We start from the raw sequence: 19,025 nt of genomic DNA, 5'->3' as shown, positions 1-19,025 counted from the left end.
GAAGCCAAGCATATGGAGATGAAAATCGAACCTTTATAACCCTGGCTGGTTTGGCTCAGTGGATTGAGCACCACCCTGTAAACCAAAAGGTCACTGGTTTGATTCCCAGTCAGGACACATGCCTGGGTCAGGTCTAGTCAGGGGTGCACAAGAGGCAACCACACATTGATGTTTCTCTCCCTCTTTTTCTCCTTTCCTCTCTGTCTAAAATATATAAATAAAGTATTTTTTAATCTCACCTTTAGTATTGATTTTTACTGGTAAAGGACTTTGAAAAATGTCATGTTAGGTCGGCTGACCAATATGGGCATGATACCATTTTGTTTGCCGTTGAATATGACATCTTATCTGCTTACTAACCAAACTGGACAACCTTAGGCCACTCCATGATTGTTTAACCCTCTAAAACTTAAAACAAGAAAGAGAAGAGTGGCTCCTGCTAAAGAATTAGTAAGGGGCTGAGAGAGAGGCTAGGTTGTGTTACTTGACTGGACCATGAGGAACATGAGCAGTAGAGAATTGTTCCACAGTATAAGGTCATATTAATTCTGCTAAGACACACCACCATCAATTTATAGCAGGTGCTCAAAAAAAACTATATAAAATCAGGTTGTATGACACATTCAGATTTCAGAAACATTAGAACCATTTTCCCATCTTAGAAGTAAGGAAGCACAGTGTTATAAGTTATCAACCATTTGTTCCTTTGGTAAAAGCCTTTTATAAGGTTTGGACTACCTGGCAGGCACAAGCATGGCTGCAGTGAGGAGTTCCAGCTGTAATTCCAGCCTTGTTACACACCAGGTGGGAGTCCTTGGCTCCATTGAACCTCTCCAGGCCTGTTTTTCATCTGCTCAATGAGGAAAGGGGGATCAGCCCAATGTATTAACAGATAAAAAGGATAGGGATATAAGACCTGAACTTCTACAATTAATTGTTGTATTTTCATAGTTGGTACTAAAACCCAGGTATCTCCCTTCTTTAGTCTCATTGTATTCTACTATATCCATTTTAGATGGACTTGATTTAGGCAAAATAGCAGAATGTAAGTGATAATTCATTTGTCCATCCATCCATTCATTTGTTCATTGAAGTAAGCATCTTTTTTCTTTTTTTTTTGTGCCAAGTACTGTAATAGGCAATAAGGATGAATGAGACATGTTTTTGTTTCTACAGCAGCATACAACCTATACTTTTATGTATTTGCAGCCATTAGTGACCACCTCAACCACCACCATTTATTTATAGCCTCACTTGAAGGGCTTCAAACTGATTCCTGGAACAGATCCAAACCTCCCTGGCTGCCCTGAAACTATCATCTCTCTTATGCTTCCCCTGAGACCTGGAATAATGTCCCTTCAGTTGACATGACCCGCCTCCAAGAACTGGCTCATACCATCTTAGGACACAAATTCTTCAAGTGCCTAAAGAGAAAATATACAAGTAAGGTCCAGATACATACATTGGCCTCATTAGATTTTTCTTTCTGCTTATAGGGAGCTTAAGCTGGCATTACTATGTAACCATGCCAATGCCAGCCTCCACCTTTACAATTGCAGTGGGATCCTGGACGGAAATGAAGCCAGAGACCTGCTCATCAAATGATCTGGCAGCAGAGAGATCCTTCTCCACTTCTGAGGCTGACTTCAGGTTTGTATTTGGGAACTTGCTGAAAAACAAACACTTGAGAGAGTAGAGTGATGCATTTATTCCAAGCGCTGGGAATGTGAGTCATCCCTGCTGAGAAACTAAACCAAACTATGACTAATCAAAGCAGGAAAAGCCCTACTGGGAGGTAAAGAGAGTTGATAGGCCAAAATGTGGGCATATTGTTTATGCAGAAAGAACAAGAAGAAAGTAAGTATGTATGAAATCCTCTATGCAGTCAGGTGAAATGAAATATTTTTGTGTATTTGGTTAAGTAAACAGAATATTCTGCTTTAATACTTTTCCCTCTTTCTACACCTTTTAACTTTGGATTTCAGTACTTATTTGATCAAAAACACAGCTTAATAAAAAGAAGTTGCTTATCTGATGGGTTCTTTTGTAGTCCACCCTGCTGTTTTGGTTCCAGTGACTGCTGCTACCAGGGTCTTTGTAGGGGCTGTGGGGGTGGTCAACCTCCTTAGGAACATAGGACATAAGGAAGCTGTCACAAGGCTATTGAGTTTTGAGAATCCTGCTGGGTCAGGGCTCTGTTAACTTCATTAGCAATTCCTTCTTTTCAGAGTTGACTAGAGGAAATCAGTTAAAAAAATTTTAAAATTAATATAGACCATTAGATGTTCAACTGTTCTAGCTTTGAGAGTCAAAGGGAAGAAGGAGAATGCAAATAATAGGCTCAGGAGTGTGCTAATCGTGCAGTGTGATGTCATGCTTCCTTCTAGGGCTTTTACTTCTTGCTCAGTTTAATCATTTTTCCTATTTACAGGTAGGCACTAAGTTAGTATCCTGTGGTGGAGAATGCCCAGAGTCAGGGGAAAGATGGTTTTTTCATCCTTGAAATCCAGCTAAGATATGCTCATAGTACAAATTTCTTTTGTGTTGGTCGTTTTGCCATGTTGCTTTTGCTCTCCCTGCACGGACTGTAGTGGTTGGTGTGGTTAGAAAATAAAGCCATCAAGTGCTGCTTATGATGGACATGTCTTATTACCTGCATTTTGCTTTTTGTTGGAAGGAAGGTAATTTCCACTTCTTGGTTGGTAAGTTACCTATCTTGGACCATTTTCTATGAGCTATATAGAGTATTATAAATTGCTTATAGGATTTTACTTATTCCCAAGAGAAGAAGAGAATTGTAGACAGAATGTTACTTTCAAATGGGAATATTTAATTGCTAGTGAGACCCTCTAGTGCTTTCTTTCTCTGTGACTGAGATCACATAGTAGGCCTCATTTTGAAAGTCCAGGCAGCCAAATTTCTAATTAGGGAGGGCAGGTGCCCTGGAGAGTCACTTCGATCTACAATGAACTTGCTATGAGTGAGAAATAAACTTTTTTTGGTTAAGCCACTGAAATAATGGGGATGTTTATTATTACAGCATATCCTAGCCTATCTTGAATTGATACAGAAGCCATTTAATGTTTGAAGTTAGGGAAAGTCTTGGTCTACATGTCACCTTGCTTAGTTCTGAGGATAAATTTGTATGGTAGATAGGCTTTATTCTATTTTTAAAGATAAAATAATGATATTGATACTTCAAACAGCAGCATATTCACATTCGTGTCCCTACTGAGTTACAATACCTGGATTCACATCTGGGTTCAACCCCTTGGAGAGGTGATTCAGAATCTTTTCTGGGGGCTTTTAAAAACTGTGCATTGCATCCATGCCTCACCTGGAGTCTGGTCCACCTTTTCACTTGGAGAGTCAGTGCCGCTGTGATTGAGTCACTGTTATTGATTGGAATGTGTCATGTTGTAACAGAAATAGAGAGCATTTCCAGTGATCCTGAAGGTGTCCTCTCCATTAAGTAGGTATGATTCTTGGGCAAAGCCATACTTTCCTTCTCTGCAAAATAAAGAGTTGCTAGGGGTGAGGGTGGATGGTTGGGGGCCCAGGAGTGTTTCTCAAATTCTTCATGGTGAAGCAACACTGCTCTTCACCTACAGCCTCGGCTGATTTACTGTTAGAATAGGTATGCAGTTGGAAAATGTGTGCCTTGGGAAGGCAAAGAAAGAAATTTGTTATTTTGTTTTTCTAGCCATATTTGCAGAGATCCAAGGCAGGGGAGTGGGCAGCAATCATTTCCTATATGTTCTCTCTGCTGCCCACAGCAGCTGAAATGGCTATTTACTTTTCTGCATCTATAATTGTGAAGGAGGAGGACATGGCTGAATGAAGTGGGGATAGTAGGGGGGAGGATATCTGAATCCCTGTTAGAGTTTATGGGAGGGGGTAAATACGACTCCTCCCTTGTTCACCTGAGTTCAGAACCAATTGAGAAACAGAAGGAGAATGAAGGATATGTTTTATTATTGACAGAAGCTGGACTGAGGTAATACTCAGGCATACAGTATTAATTAGCTTTCTAATACTCCATTTCCAATTTAGACAAACATCTCCACCCAGCTGTACCACTGCTAACCTCCACAACAGAGATGCACACAGCCTGCCTAACAGCCAAAAGCACCCGCTCTGTGGGCAAGCAGATTCTAAAAGAGAAAGTCCCGAGTGACCCAGCCAGTCAGATCAGCTGGAGAGAGAGTGAAGGGTGCCACTGCAGGCAGGGAATCTTGTCCTCATATGGAAATGTGAGGCTTGAGGGTGGTGGAGTCCCTCCCACACTCCTTTCCATGTCTGACATGCTATGACTAAGTTTTCCCTTCATTTATCACTGCGCTTGTCCATCAGCAATGTACTGCTGATAAAATAATAGCTTACATTTGTTTGGTCCTTCCCTGGCTATGCACTTCACGTATGCTGTTTTTAGTCATCAGAGGGTGGCTTTGTGTTTTTATCTATTAAATCTTTGGCTCCATACTAAGTTTGCCAACAAAGGTGCTCTGAAGTGCCAAGTGCAGTGGTGTTTTTGGTTATGTTCACATCTGGTCCCCTTGCCTTTCCCAACCCCCCTCTACTTCAGATCTTCCGAAGATCACTAGTTCAATTCACGTAAATGTAACGTTTACAGAGGCCTTATGTGCCACAGGCTTTCATTTGCCTAATGTGTTCAGGCACATTAGGGTCCCAGAAATTTGGCCAAAGTATTGGTCACTGAACTTTGGATCACTGTTCATGTGGGCCAAGTTATAGGAAGAACAGTCCTTCCTCCAGCTCCAGTTCCACATATTTCCAGCCCACTCTGGCTGAGCATTTAGTAAATACATTAATTACAGGGCACTTAGATAAACTGCTGAAATTTTATTAATTTTATTTGGCTGCAGTATAACCTTCTCCAACCACAGGGGAATCTTTGTATTACATTTAATCTCTTGAGGTCTTTGTTAAAGCATTGTCTTCACTTTGGGGCCATACACTTTAAGCAGGACATTTGGATAAAGTCCAGAGGAACTCATCAGCAAAAATGATTAAAAGCGTGGAAAACATGCGGCATGGAGCATAGAAAAGCATGGGAGAGGTACTGAGGCTGCTAAGCCTAAAGAAGAACAGACGTGGTAGAGGACACGAACTCGATGAAAAGTTGGACTTCGGAGAATGAGATCCTGTTTCTATCTCTTTGAAAGTCTAGAAAAGAAGGAATGGTGGGTACAAATCATATGGAAAAATTCCAATGTCCAGAATACCCTTCATTTCACTTTGAGAGGAGCCTTTCCATATCTTTCTGGCTTGATTAGATTTGGTTTGTCCAGCCCTTGCTCCCTGAGAGTATTTCAGCTCTCTGTTTCATGTTGCAAGTATTTCATCTGGCTTTGTAATATACCAAATGCCTGAGAAAAAACACATCTGACTTTCAGACACTACTATATCATCATTTATGTTGACATGGTCAGCAATGCGTTGGGGGCTGGTGGTAGCAGTTTGAACACTTGTGATTTTTAGGAAGTATCTGCTCTGCTAACTAAAATGTTAATAAATTGTGTAAACCTAAACTGATCAGAATTAAAAACTTTTTCTTCTAACAAAACTGTAAATTCCTCAAAGGTGGGGTCAGAGATTTATTCAGATGTATGTACATAGCAGCTCCCTCTGGAGTGCCTTGAATACAGCAAGAATACAGGAAATATTTACTGAGTTTTCACATGAACCAAGGAAGGGGTTGTGGAAAAAGAATACCCATTCCCTGAGGAGACTTTCCAGTGATTTCTTTTGAACCTAAGACAGAGAAACATTTGTGTGAGGTGGTTTCAGTACAGCCCTGCCTTGAAATAGGAGGATAGCTGAAGGAGAACCTTTTGAGGCTCTGAGTAAAACACAGTCATTTCTTGGAGAGACCTCTTGTATAAGAGGGGACCAATGGCCTGGTTTCCATCATTTACCAGCCTAACGTATATTTCACCCTTCTTCCCAGCCAGTAATATTAATAGGCAATATTGACACGGAGGAACAGGAAACTGGAGAACCACAGGGCAGCTGAGCTCAGCTTTAGGAAAACTCCAGATTCCAAATTTACTTAAGAAGCATAATGAAGTATGTGGAGAAGGAGAGTCTGGAGGGAGGAGGTTGTGATGATTCACGGTGTGATGAATAGTTGTTATTCTAGGAATGTTGTGTGTGTTAATTGGGAAAATGTATATAAATTATTCAGAACAGTGCACAGCACATAGTAAGTGTTAAATGACTAAGCAGCAGTTCTGGTAGAAATTATTTGTTTATTACTCTTATCATTAGTATTATAGATTATTAATAATTAACAATTAAATATTATAACCTTAGTTATTAAAATGTTTACTCTGATTACAAGTCTGGGCACAAGGAACAGCTATTTACAAATTCTTCATTTGTTGATGATATCAAGAGTATATCGGAGCAGGTACATATACAGTGATTTGTAATTGAAGGTTAGTCTGAAGGAAAGATAGAGCATCTTTGAGTTAATACTGGTTCTGTGGAAGACTAGTCATGACTTTATAAAAGTATTCCTTCACCACTTCAGGAACATGGCTGTTATATGAAGAGGGGCTCTCATGGTAAGTTGTCATAGAATCATAGTGCCATGAAAAACCTTGGAAACCATTTTAAGTTTTTTGTTTTTTGAAATATATTTTATTGATTATGCTATTACAGTTGTCCCATTTCCCTCCCTTTATTCCCCTCCACTCTGCACACCCCTCCCAGCCAAATTTCCCTCACCCCCTTAGTTCATGTCCATAGGTCATACATATAAGTTGTTTGATTTCTACATTTCCTTACTATTCTTAACATCCCTGTGCCTGTTTTCTACCTACTATTTATGCTACTTATTCCCTTTTCCTTTTCCCCCATTCTCCTCCTCTCCTTACCTACTGATAACCCTCCATGTGATCTCCATTTCTGTGGTTCTGTTCCTGTTCTTGTTGTTTGCTTAGTTTGTTTTTGTTTTTATTTTTTTAGGTTCAGTTCTTGATAGTTGTGAGTTTTGTTGTCATTTTAGTTCAGATTTTTGATCTCCTTCTTTTTCTTAGATAAGTCCCTTTGACATTTCTCATAATAAGGGCTCGGTAATGATGAACTCTTTTAACTTGACCTTATCTGGGAAGCACTTTATCTACCCTTCCATTCTAAGTGATTGCTTTGCTGGATAGAGTCATCTTGGATATAGGTGTATCTTGGATGTAGCAGCTCAAATTGGGCCCTTCTGGTGCTGATCCCTGGGTGGGTGGTTTTGTGTGTATTCTATGACCCTGTGGGTCTCTCCAAGGAACTCTCCAATGAACTTTCCTGTGAGGCTGGGAGTTTCTACCACTGCCACAATTCCCACAGGTTTTTTTAGTCAGAGGTTTTGAGGTTTTTTTCCCCCTTGCTAGAACCCGGGTTTCCTGGTCTGTCTAACTCCCCAGTTGTTCCTCCTGATTTATCCAGACAGAAGTGTGGGACTGCCAGCTCCACCAGCCACTGCCTTTTCACTAGTCCTCTCCACCCAGCTGCATATCTCCACCGTTCTTACTGGTCTGGATGAATCTTTCTTCTTTAACTCCTTGGTTATCAGATTTCCATACAGTTCAATTTTCTGTCAGTATTGGTTGTTTTTTGTTTTTAAATTTTTTGTTGTCCTTCTTTTGGTTGTATGAGAAGGGAAAGTGTATCTATCTACACCTCTATCATGGCCCAAAGTCTGTTTGTTTTTAATACAAGTATAATTAACATGCAGCAGAATGAACAGCTCTTAACTGTTTGGCTTGATTAGTTTTTGACAGTTGTATGCATGTTAACCCAGATAAAGAACATTCCATCACCCCAGTAAGTTCCTTCACACCCCTTTCCCATCAGCTCCTTTCCCAGCATCCTCTTCTGTGAGACCATGTCAGAGGTGAGGAAAAGAGGCCCCAGAAACTGAATGGTTTGCCTCAGGTCACAGTTAGCCAGTTGTTTAGGTTTCCTGGTCCCATGTTGGAGCCCACGTGTGGCCTCCTAGATGCTGTTTCCATTTTTATTGGGATCCTTAATGATCTTACTTACCCATAGCTTGATTGTCTTAAAGTTCTACATTTTCTCTGAGGCTTTAATTACAAAAAAAAAATGGTGCCAATTCGCCCAAATAAAATGACCTTTATTGCCTTAGATAGTGCCATTCCTCTCCCGAGAGAATTTAACTCACCTTTTCTCTTGGACAAATTGGCTTTTATTGTATATCTTTGGCTACCTCAAATTATTCTCCAACTTTTGAGGTTCTTGATCTCCAAAAAATAGTCTTGCCCCATGATATATTTCTAGACAAGCTAATGGAATACCTCCTTACAAAACTGTACTTCGGTAGGTGGAATTTAAACTTATGTTCCAAGTCTGTCCTGAAGATGCCTCTTCATTTCCAATTTTTCCAATATTTAAAGTGGTCTGAAAGCTTTTCAATAGAATTTAAGCTCAAATTACCACAGCCCATTATGTACCTATATAAATACATTAGGAAAAGGTTTTGTGGTGGTTAATTTAATAAATGGTGGTTTTTCAGTTTGTGAGAGCTTTGATTAAATTGCTATACCAATACACTTCTAGTCATTAGGTGGACATCGCAGCCTTTTTGGTTAAATGGTTTACCAGTAGTCACCTACCCTCACTTTCTCCATAAAGCAGGGTTATCAATCTAGAGACTTTGGTTAGCATTCAATATCAGCACTTATATTCTTCCTGTCACCTTATTCTAGGAGAAATGTTTATGGGTATTCCCCCATTATTTTTCCCCAATTGTGCTAAAATGTCATCAGTGCTAGGAGTTGTGTTCTGTGTACTACAAGAAGCTGAGGCTCATCTCCACACTGTGTGGCTCTTCTTGGGCAGTGCTGATTGTGGATGGATGAAAGGTGCTTCAGAAATGTGTAGAGGCTTTATTGTCACAGTTCACCCATCTTGGAACATATCAGTATTTTAAGGGTTTTCTTTCCCAGTATTCACTGGGAGTGTAATAAGCCCCATAGTTAGAACTATAATTTATAAATTAAAAGTACAGGGGCATTCCATTATGTTTAAATAAAGGACCTGTTAGCAGGTGAAAAAATAGAGTTTCCTCTTATGTTAGTTTCTTTGGGTAGATAAGTTCTCTTGAGACCTATGAGTCAGATTCTAGGAATTCTTTTTCAGCTCCACCTTTGGTAGAATAACTGACAGTGATGAGATGGTACAGGCTGGACTCTGATCTGTTTCCTTAAAAGGAAAGTGGATTGGGGAAAGTATTGTATCACAAGTGCTTCTGTTTTTCTTCACAGCACAACTTTTTTTTTTTTTTTTTTTACTAATTTGAGTGAGAGAGACAGAGAGACAGAGAGAGAAACATCAGTTTGTTGTTCCACTTATTTATGTTTTCATTGGTTGATTCTTGTATGTGTCCTGACCAGGGATCAAACTTGTAGCCTTGGTGTATGAGGACAACACACTAACCCAACTGAGCTACATAGCCAGGGTTTTAACAACACAAGAAAACCTAAAGTACTATTCAGGAGAATGAGTGCTGTTCTTTTGAAAAGTTGGAACCTGTACTGTCATTTGTTTAATTTTTCTCTACCTGACTCCACATATTTTATTCTAGTAAATTTCAGAATGGGATCTTTAATTTGGTTACATCATCCCTTAGTTTCTGAGTTATGAATCATCCCTAAGTTAGAGAAGATTTTTTCCATAGTGGTATTTGAAAGCACAACTTTAAGGGCAGAAATTGTTTTTTGTTTTGATGGAGTTTGTTTTGTTGTTTTGAGTCTTAGGGCTTTTTTCCCATTTATTCTAAAACAAGATTTCACTACTTTCACTTAGCTTAGATTGAAACTACTCAATCAATTCAACATATCAATAAGTATTTTAACCTCTGATTTTTCGCCACTACTTAGATAGAGACAAGCAAAGAACTCAAGTAACTGTTTTTGCTTGTGGACCTGTCTAAACTGCTATCTCCTAGAAGCTGTCTATGAAAATACCTCACCTCAACAATGAGGAGAATAAAAAGTACACATATTTATTGTGTTCTTCCCAGGTATGCTGGCATTTGTGGCCATGTGGAATACCCCTGCCGCTTCCAGAATACTTCTGCCGCCACCCAGGACATCATTCCTCATCGAGTCTTTGCCCCAGTGTGCCTCAAAGGTGCCTGCCAAGAGACCCTTCTGCAGCTGCTCTGCCCATGCCTCTCAGCAGCACACTCTGTCCTGGGAACACACCCCTTCTCCAGGCTGGATGTGCTCATCGTTCCTGCCAACTTTCCAAGTCTGGGGATGGCCAGGTACATTGTTCTGTTGTGGCACTTGGAGAAAATATGCTTTAGAAATTCTTTGACTATTTCTTACTTTTTCTGAGCTGTGTCAGAGCTGTCATTTGGTTAGGATGGACGAACCATGGCTACTTGTATTTGGATATCTCATTGCTGCTATGAGGGACAGTTTGTGCATAGACTCTATCATGCATGAGCCTTTGGATGTCTTGGGTTCAATTCAGCTGCCTTAAAGATAAAACGACATTGTTGCTGGGATTAAGAAGACATTGTGCCCCCTGAGTGATTGATGTATGTTGGATTGTGGCTGATCAGTGGCTGGTTAGTTTAGGTGGTGAGAGCATAATGGTAATGATCCTAAAGTCATAGCTCTGGGCAGGGTGAACTACGTGGTTCCAGGGTCATAGGCTGCTCACCTAATCCTAACCAGCTGTCTCATCCATTCTCACCATTGGTCACAAGGACAATGACTTGAGAGCCCCTGTGTTATAGAGACTCTGGATGGATCAGAGTAAATCCATCACCACTGCTAGAAAAAACAGCTCAGAGCAGATGGTGTCTTGGCGGTGGCATGGCAGGGGAGGTACTTGTCTTGCTACTAATTTTTAATACACTAAATATATTGTTCTTATTGTTGTCTCAGTTTAGTTCCTATAGAAAATCAAAACCTGCAAGTTGAACCTTCCCCTATATATTATTTATATCTGAAATTCATTCACTAACACCATTGTTCATTCAGTGATATGAAGCTAGGTCTCACTCAGCTTTTTTTTAATTATGTACTCAGGATTTTACTTGGTTATATATATTTCTATTTGAAAGTCTTAATTATTAACAGTGAATATGCTTGACTAAGGATGGGAAAAATAAGCTCATCAAAACATGTGACTTTAAGTTTTTCCCTATTAGTCAAGGAAATTCCTGCTGCCAATTAATTTCCATGCTTTTAAGCAGCTGTCATTTGTGGTGTTTTCCCTGAAAACTGCACATATTCTTAGTAAAACCCATGGGTAGAAAAGAACTGTCCAGAACATTTGCTTTTGATCTATACTACATACATATACTTTTTAAAAGCTGGCTGGGTAGTCTTAATCCTTGAGGAGGTCTGAGAAAGTCATTTAGACTGATTTTATCCTATATTTATGAAGATAATGGGAATGTAGAAACTAGGATAATTATATATATTTGGTTACATGCATCATATAATTGTGTTGGATGTCTATATATAGAATTTGTCTTAACAAGGGGGCTTCTTTGGTCCTTTGAAGAGGCTGCTGGACTTAATTTAAACAGAATTATTGGCAAAGAAAGGGTTGTTCATTAAATGTTTCTCAGTTTTGAGGAGCCATATTTATTTGGAAGTTTTTAGCACTTTATGAGAGTCGCAGTTTTTCAGGGCATGTTCGCTAACAGTTCCAGTTGTGACCTGAGGGAACCAAAGGCCGTGTATTTTTCATACAGAGGACTTTGTTTTCTATAGCTCCTTCTTGACATCATCCTGCCCAAACCAGAATTTGTTGACCTGCAGGCCATTCTATAAAGCTTTTCTTTCAAGTTTTCATGCCCAAACAGGTAGGCTGTGTATTTGCTGCTTTTTGAGATATTTAAAGTGATTTAAACATGCTTAACTGTATTTTTAAAGCAATAAGCCTAAGTACCCTAAGGCTAAATGGTACTGGGCACAAATGTCAAAAAATGTGATGGTGATAATAACTTAGCAGCAACAAGACTGCTTTTATGCTTAAAAACAGGAGAACCATACATGTAAAATTTGTGGTTGGTTGTCAAATATTTTTTCCATTTCTTTCTTTCTTTTTTAGACTGTGGAAATAGTTTTCCCTGGCCTAGATATTTTCCTGAGCTTAGCCTGTATTTGAGCCATGGAAGGGGGATTGTGGTATCTTCCACTGCCAGTGGGGAGGGTTGGGGGAACACTCTGTTTTTCCTAACTCTGACCTAAATTGATTCCACTTGTTTGGCGGGACTCTCTTGGGATACCAATACCTTGAGCCACATGTGACTAAGTGGGGTTTATGACTCAGTTGGCTCCCAGGGCCCTGCTGCCTTATTTATGGTCTAGGCTTTGCTTGGGGCTCTGCAGAGCAAAGCTGGGACAAAAATGACAGTCTTCTAGGTTAACTCTGTGCCCTAAATAGGAATAGGAAATCCCAAGGCTAGTAGGAACCATCTGAAAAGACCTCCACACCGAAACTTGTCCTTGTCCTGTTTGTTCTGTGCACTAGACATCAAAAGATTTCTTGGTAAATTAAATGGTTGTTTCCTGAGTTCATATTTTATAAACATATATGCAAGATTATAAATTCCATACCTCTGGACTTCTTTACTTATTAGATCTTAATCATAATGAATACCATTTTATACCATTTTAGCATTCTTTTTCAGTAAATGACATTAAACATTCCCACATTAACTTAAAAGGATAAATTATTAATAACCATTTTAAAGAGCTTTAAAATTTTTTGGATGGTATCTTTAAAAACATCAATTAGAATTTGCAATGCTTTTAAACATAACAGTAACTAGAACATTTATCAAAACTGCACTTAATGGTTTTTGTCACCTAGTAATATAATAGGACCTATGACCTATTAACACACCCCTCCAATTCTTTTCTGAATCACTGTTCCAGGGAATAGATGCCTTCAAAGTTGCATTCCGAATCTTTTCTCATTTAGTCAGTATGAGCTTTCTGTTTTGTTTTATTTTTGCCTTCCAGAATGGCTGAATCTTCTAGATAAAGAGCTGTGGAATGTACATTTCTTGAGTTGTGTCTTACTATGAGGTGTATATGAAGATCTGAATGTATGTTAAGTGAATCTCTAATGTATAGAAAGCTCTTTTCATGTCAATGTAATGTGTTCTACCATTTTTATCACATCTTGGTATTTTTTTTAGGTGTCTCAGCTGGGGATTAACTAGTGAGCCTAATTTCCTAGATAGTGAGAAATACATGAAAGGAGCTAGCTCATCATCATAGTTACTCTTTGTTATATAATAATAATGTTAAAGGAATAATATCGTGGAACCAGATTTATGACAGTCTTACCTCTGAATGTGCTTATGATAAATACTTTGCTTTATCGTTTGTCTTTCAGCAGTTCATAATTACATGTCATGGGGCATAATTAGTTTGGCAGAACTATCATGCTGATGTCCAAATACATTACTTTTTCCTCTTTTTTCCATTTCATTTTCAAGAATCTCGTACAAATTATTTCAGAATGGTTTTCTATTTAGAGCTCTGAATAAAAAAGCCATGTCTTCTGTGGCTCTCCTTCACAGCTGTACCTTCACATGTAGTTTCAGTCCTGGTCCCACTGGGGAAATCTGAAAAACAAACAAACAAACAAACAAACAAACAAACAATACTGTAGCAGTGTACTTCATGATAGGTCACAGACTCTGCTTTGGCCTTTTCCCACTGGCTCTGTACCAGATAGTCTTAATCATCTGTTCATTATTTATTCATTCTTGTAATAAAGTTCTGTTATGTGGCATAATGTGTGCCAGGTAGGATTTAAGATGCTAAGTCCACAAAGGGGAATAAGATCAATGACATCTCTCTCTGTCCACATGGAACCTACTTTCTAGTCAGGGGAGAAAAGAGTATAATAAAAACAAATAATTAAGATGTGTACTATGAAGAAAGTAAGTGATAGAGTGACTTGTAATAAGTAGCTTTGTTTGGTTGGCGAGGCAAAGGCTTCTTTAAGGAGTGACATTTGCAGTGAGACTGGAGAATGGGAAGGAGCCAGCCTTGTGACAGTCTGGTGGAAAAGGAACCCAGGCTGAGAAAGTTCAAGTCCAGTGGCCCCAAGGTGGGGACCATTGTAATGGGCTGGAGGAGCAGAAAGAAGCCCAGCATAGCTGGAGGACAGTGAGCTTTTAGAATGAGCTTTCCTTCACCCACTCCTTAAACTCATTTTTGAAGCTGGGAAATTCACTGGTCCCTCAAGGCTTGGGTCACCTGAGCCACCCACACGCCAGTATAAGGAAGAATGAAGAGAGCCACTAAGAAATGGTAGAGGTGGAGTGGACATTATTGATTCCAGGCAGTCAGGTGTTACAGGGAAAGAGGTCAAAACTTCTCTCAGTTTTCTGGGGCCAACAGTTCCATGCCATCTTGTGACAGGCAACTTAGAAGCTAACTTAGCTTAGCAACTTGTTTCCTTAAGCAAAATTCTCCATTACTAGGATGTTAGAGCACCTGGTGCCTGAACTGGCAACTCCCTTTGTGGAGAAGGGGCCGGTCTCAGATCATGTTTCCTTTCCCCAGACGCTGCTGAATGACTCCTTGTAAGTTTTTTTGATACAGTAGGTCACAGGGAGGGAGATTGTGTTTACATGTTTCCTCATCTTTACCCAAGGATATTTTTTCATTGCTTTTAGAGAGAGAGAAACATCAATGCAAGAGAGAGAGAGAAGCATCTGTTATTGGTTGCCTCCTGTACACACCTGAAGTAGAGATTGTATGTGCCCTGACTGGGAATTGAACCCACAACCTTTTGGTTACAGAATGGTGCTCCAACCAACTAAGCCATATTGGCCAGGGCTGCTTGTTCTAATTTTTAAGCTATTAGTTTGGTTCTCAGGTGTCATTCAGTCCACTGAGCCACACCAGCCAGGGCTAATTTTTAAGCTTTTAAAAGACTGAACAAAAATAGGATTGGTAAATAAAGAGAATAGAGAAATAATAATCAATTTAATATCTTAAATATCTTCAATGTACTTCACAGTAGAGAAAAGCTCCCTATAAAGCTCCCTATTACACATGGCTTATTCTTAAAAGATTTGATTGTGCAATAAAAGGCTTCTGAATGCTTATAGTAGTTACTGACTATTGCATGCACAGTTTTCTTAAGTATCTCAATTTGCAAATAAATGGTGTGCACACACATGCCCAAGAATGAATGTAACTAACTTTCCCTCCTCCACTCCTCCTGGGGTTAGACAGGGTGTTGTCCTGTTTATTCTTATCTCCCAGCCAATGTGTAATAGAATCAGCAAAACATAACATGCTAGGACAAAGGGCCTCTTGTTTTCAGCTTTCTAATTGTGCTTCTTTCTGCCGGGAAGGAAGCAGTCATAAATTTCTGTCATTATCTTAAATAGCAAGGTTTCACAGCTTTGGAAATTTTTCTTTGCTTGTTCTTTGTTAGCTTCTACTTGAATTTTTTGATGCTGCAAAGCAAACTACTATACTTTTAAACAATCCTTGAAATTTCAGGGAATGTGACCCCCTGGTTTCAAGGCAGGATGCAACCATAGTGTGATTCTTTCCTTTGGGAATCTGATTTGATTTGTAAATTAGTGCACCTTTCTGTTCACCAAGGCTGCCAGCTCCTCTCTCTGCTCTCTGATGTGCTGAGGATTTGGGGGTCTTTGTGTGGGTTTTGTTTCTTTGAGATTGTTGTTTGTTTCCCAGAGTAAGACATTCTCAATTTTCTTTCTGCATAAATGGTTTTTTAAAATATTTTGAAGGGCAGCTAGATCAGGAGCAGAACCATAGAAATGAAGATCTCAAGGAGGGTTAGCAACAGGGGAGTGGGAGGAGGAGAAGGGGGGAGAAGGTACAGAAAATAAGTAGCATAGACAGTAGATAGAAAATAGAAGGGGGGGCAAGAATAGCATGGGAAATATAGAATCTAAAGGTCTTGAGACACATGGTCATAAACTAAAAGGGGGGTAATGGTGGGGATGGGGGGGTAGGGTGGAGGGGAATGAAGGGGGGAATAGAACAACTGTAACAGCATAATCAATAAAAAAATTTAAAAAAATAATATTTTGAAGGGCATTTTCCCCCTGTTTTTCCTGTATTACTCTTATGTTTTTTCAAACAGGAGGGTGTGAATGATAGAAAGCAGCTCATACTGTCCTTTTTTTCCTCTGTAAAATTGTAACGCTTGACTTACTGGCACCCCTGCAGTTGTAGGGAGGAGTAAATAGAACTCATGATGAGTGGCATGGTCCATGAGGTGGCTTATGGCCCTTACATGCATTGCCTTTCTTGCTCTCTTTGTGTTCATTTCTTCCTTTTGTTTCCTATATTTATTTTTATTTTTGAGAATATTTTTGACTTTGTTTCCCTCCTATCTTATAGAGAAAGGCTTTCCCCTTGTAGTGTATTCTGATTCTTTCATTTACCTTTCTTGAGATAAGAACTGATATTTATAAACAATATTCTTTCAGAACTTTTGACATCCCCTGGCTATGGTTATTTGGTTAGTCTTGACAATACCCATTTGTACTGAGTGAGGAATATAGTGAGAAGGTGTATATATGCTCCCTTTTTTATGGTGTAGGTGCAGGAAGAGAGATGAGATCTCCCAGTCGCTTTGAGCTGGGAAGTCAGAGATGTCAAAGGGTCTCATCTGGTTGGCTCAGAGAGTGTGAGGGTCAGACTTAGGCAGGACTTAACCTGTAACTCTCTCTTAGGTGTGTGTATGTTTGTTTCAGGGGCTGGCCATGGGAGCCGTAGTGTCATAGAGTTGACTTAAAGATTAGAGGTCACCGTGGGCTCATTTGAGGCAGCCTTAGAATCACAGGAGCATGCTGGGGCCAGGTTCTCTCTGTCTGTTGGCACAACAGACAGAGTGAACTCACAGCTTTTGGCTCAGCCAGAATCATCTTCTTGCCATCACACAGCTGTGCTGCTTGTCAGATCCAGAAGTAGCATTTTATCATCATTATGCCATGATTCCTCACCCTCTGAAAGATTATGCTTAAGTGTTTTGTTTTCTTTGAACTGTTCTCCACACACATAGACTGACAGTCCTACCTTCAGAAAACACTGCTGGGGCCATCCTTCAAGAGAAGTCAGGCCTTTGAAAGTCCTTCCTGAAGCAATCATCCCTCTACCTACATTTGTAATCTTTTCTCTCTCTATTGATGTCATCGTGGGCCCCTAATCTCTTCCAGCCCTTGAGCCTGAGATGGCAAGTCAGCACTACCTTTCCATTTTTCCATTGCAAAGAAAAGTCTTTTATTTTTTCCCCTCCCACTTGTTTCTCTACAGAAGCACCATTACTGATAGAGCATACATTCCCTGGGTGAGAAAGAACAATGGAATTCAGTGTGTCAAGTTGCCGAATTGGAATATTCCCAATCTTGCTGGTTCTCAACTCCTCAGACCATTACAAATGGTCTGAGTGAGCAAACGCCACTGGCTTATAGTCGTGTTATGTGTGTCTGTGGGCATGGAACTGTGTATGTATTTCTTTTAAGGCTAGACTCCTGTTGGGAGAGAACCCCAACTCCAGAAACTGTGTTCAAGCAAAGCACAGCATATGAATAGCTCTGCGTAGGGGGAACATTTCTTCTGTTGCCCATATGCAGCTGGAACCCACTGGCATCTGAGCCACACAGGTCCATTTGCATAAAGTGGGTAAGACTTTGCCGTGTTTGCCCCACCCCTGGAATGTAATTGGAAGACTATCCCAACTACCCTTTTTGAAAAAGAAGTGCTCGCTTTGAAAGGCCAAAGACGTGAAGACACACTCCTTTAAAAATGGATTATTTTTAAAAATTGATTACTTTGTGGAGTTGTGGGTACAATGCAGAGGTGTACCCTAATTTAATCTGAGTGGAGCTCAGAATAGAACATGTTATATTTCTTGGTTAACTAACCACTTATAGGGGTGACTTCTCAGAAAGTCTAGATGTTGTTCCAGAAAGACAGAATTGTCCCAGTCAGCTTGATGAAAATAACCATCTCCTCTTCTCCCCATGAAATGGAAATCTTAGAATTTCATTTCAGGAGAGTATGAATAATAGTTTGGACCCACCAGTGGGCCTTTGTTCCTCAGAAGTCAGCTTGCTAAGTTCTGGGGACTGTGGTTGGTGGATCCCAGTTTTTCAGCTGGTATCCTCTCAAAAGACCCAGAGAACCTACTTTGAGAATGAGTCAGCTACATTTTCTGGCTTTTATCATGTATGTGCAATTTCTGAACATGCTTTTGAAAGTTGGTAGTTGGAAAGGGAGGCATGGGCACAGCCAAGAATTCATTCAATAGACATCTATCAACTGACAGATGTGATACATGATGATGGTTCTGTGGCTACAAAGAAATATGTAGACTTTAGCCTAAATCAGGTTTTGTTTTGTTTTTTAATAGTAGGTTCCAAGGAAGACTAGTTTTGTGGAATGTTAATAATGTGGGAAAGGAACTATGGGTTAATTAGCTTAGGAAATGAATGAGCAAAGTTAAAAGGCTTTTATTGGAGGGCTTCTAAGAAAGCCTTCAATGTCTTTTTTATCCTGATTTAATATCCTGATGTAGAAGTTCATCTTAAAGATAGGACCAGAATATGCAGTATTTCCCCCACGTGTTGTGCCAAGGGGTCCCCCTTTAAGTGTGCACTTTCATGTGAGCATTGTGGTCCCCAAAAAACCACCTCCTCAAAACACACTTTGGGAAATGATTCTACTCAGAAATATCTTGGAGTTTATTGTCCAGCTGGCCGTAGAATCCAGCTTTCATTCTGTCACCAGGAGTTAAGGCCCTGCCATGCATTAGCACTGGGTGAGTACCTCATTTCATCTCAGTGAGGAAGGTGGGCTCCATGAGATTCAGTGATTAGTGCAGGAGGCCTCACACTTTTCTGATTATATATCTCTTTCTGAATATCACCCCCTCCAAATACTGGCATTTATTTATAAGTTGTGTACATTTAGTACAGTGGTTATATGGTAAGTGCTCCATAAAACAGAATG

The 19,025-nt window shown here is 39.8% G+C and overlaps 1 protein-coding gene across 8 annotated transcripts in view; it reads left to right on the top strand.

The window, feature by feature from the left end:
• AOPEP (aminopeptidase O (putative)) overlaps positions 1–19,025 on the top strand; it is a 439,006-nt gene that overhangs the window by 110,273 nt on the left and 309,708 nt on the right. For all 8 annotated transcript variants that reach the window (XR_005080838.2, XR_005080837.2, XR_005080836.2 and 5 more), the window contains 2 exons: positions 1,497–1,650; positions 10,058–10,303. Coding sequence is in view for 4 of the 8 variants with exons in the window: in XM_037133315.2 (XP_036989210.2) it covers positions 1,497–1,650; positions 10,058–10,303 (400 nt within the window). In the remaining 4 variants the exon portion in view is untranslated. The remainder of the gene's footprint in view (positions 1–1,496; positions 1,651–10,057; positions 10,304–19,025) is intronic.

The sequence above is a fragment of the Artibeus jamaicensis genome, unplaced genomic scaffold (genome assembly GCF_021234435.1).
Source record: "Artibeus jamaicensis isolate MK-2021 breed Jamaican fruit bat unplaced genomic scaffold, CSHL_Jam_final scaffold_1964, whole genome shotgun sequence".
Taxonomy (NCBI): Eukaryota; Metazoa; Chordata; class Mammalia; order Chiroptera; family Phyllostomidae; genus Artibeus; species Artibeus jamaicensis.
This window is presented reverse-complemented; position numbering and strand designations above follow the sequence as displayed.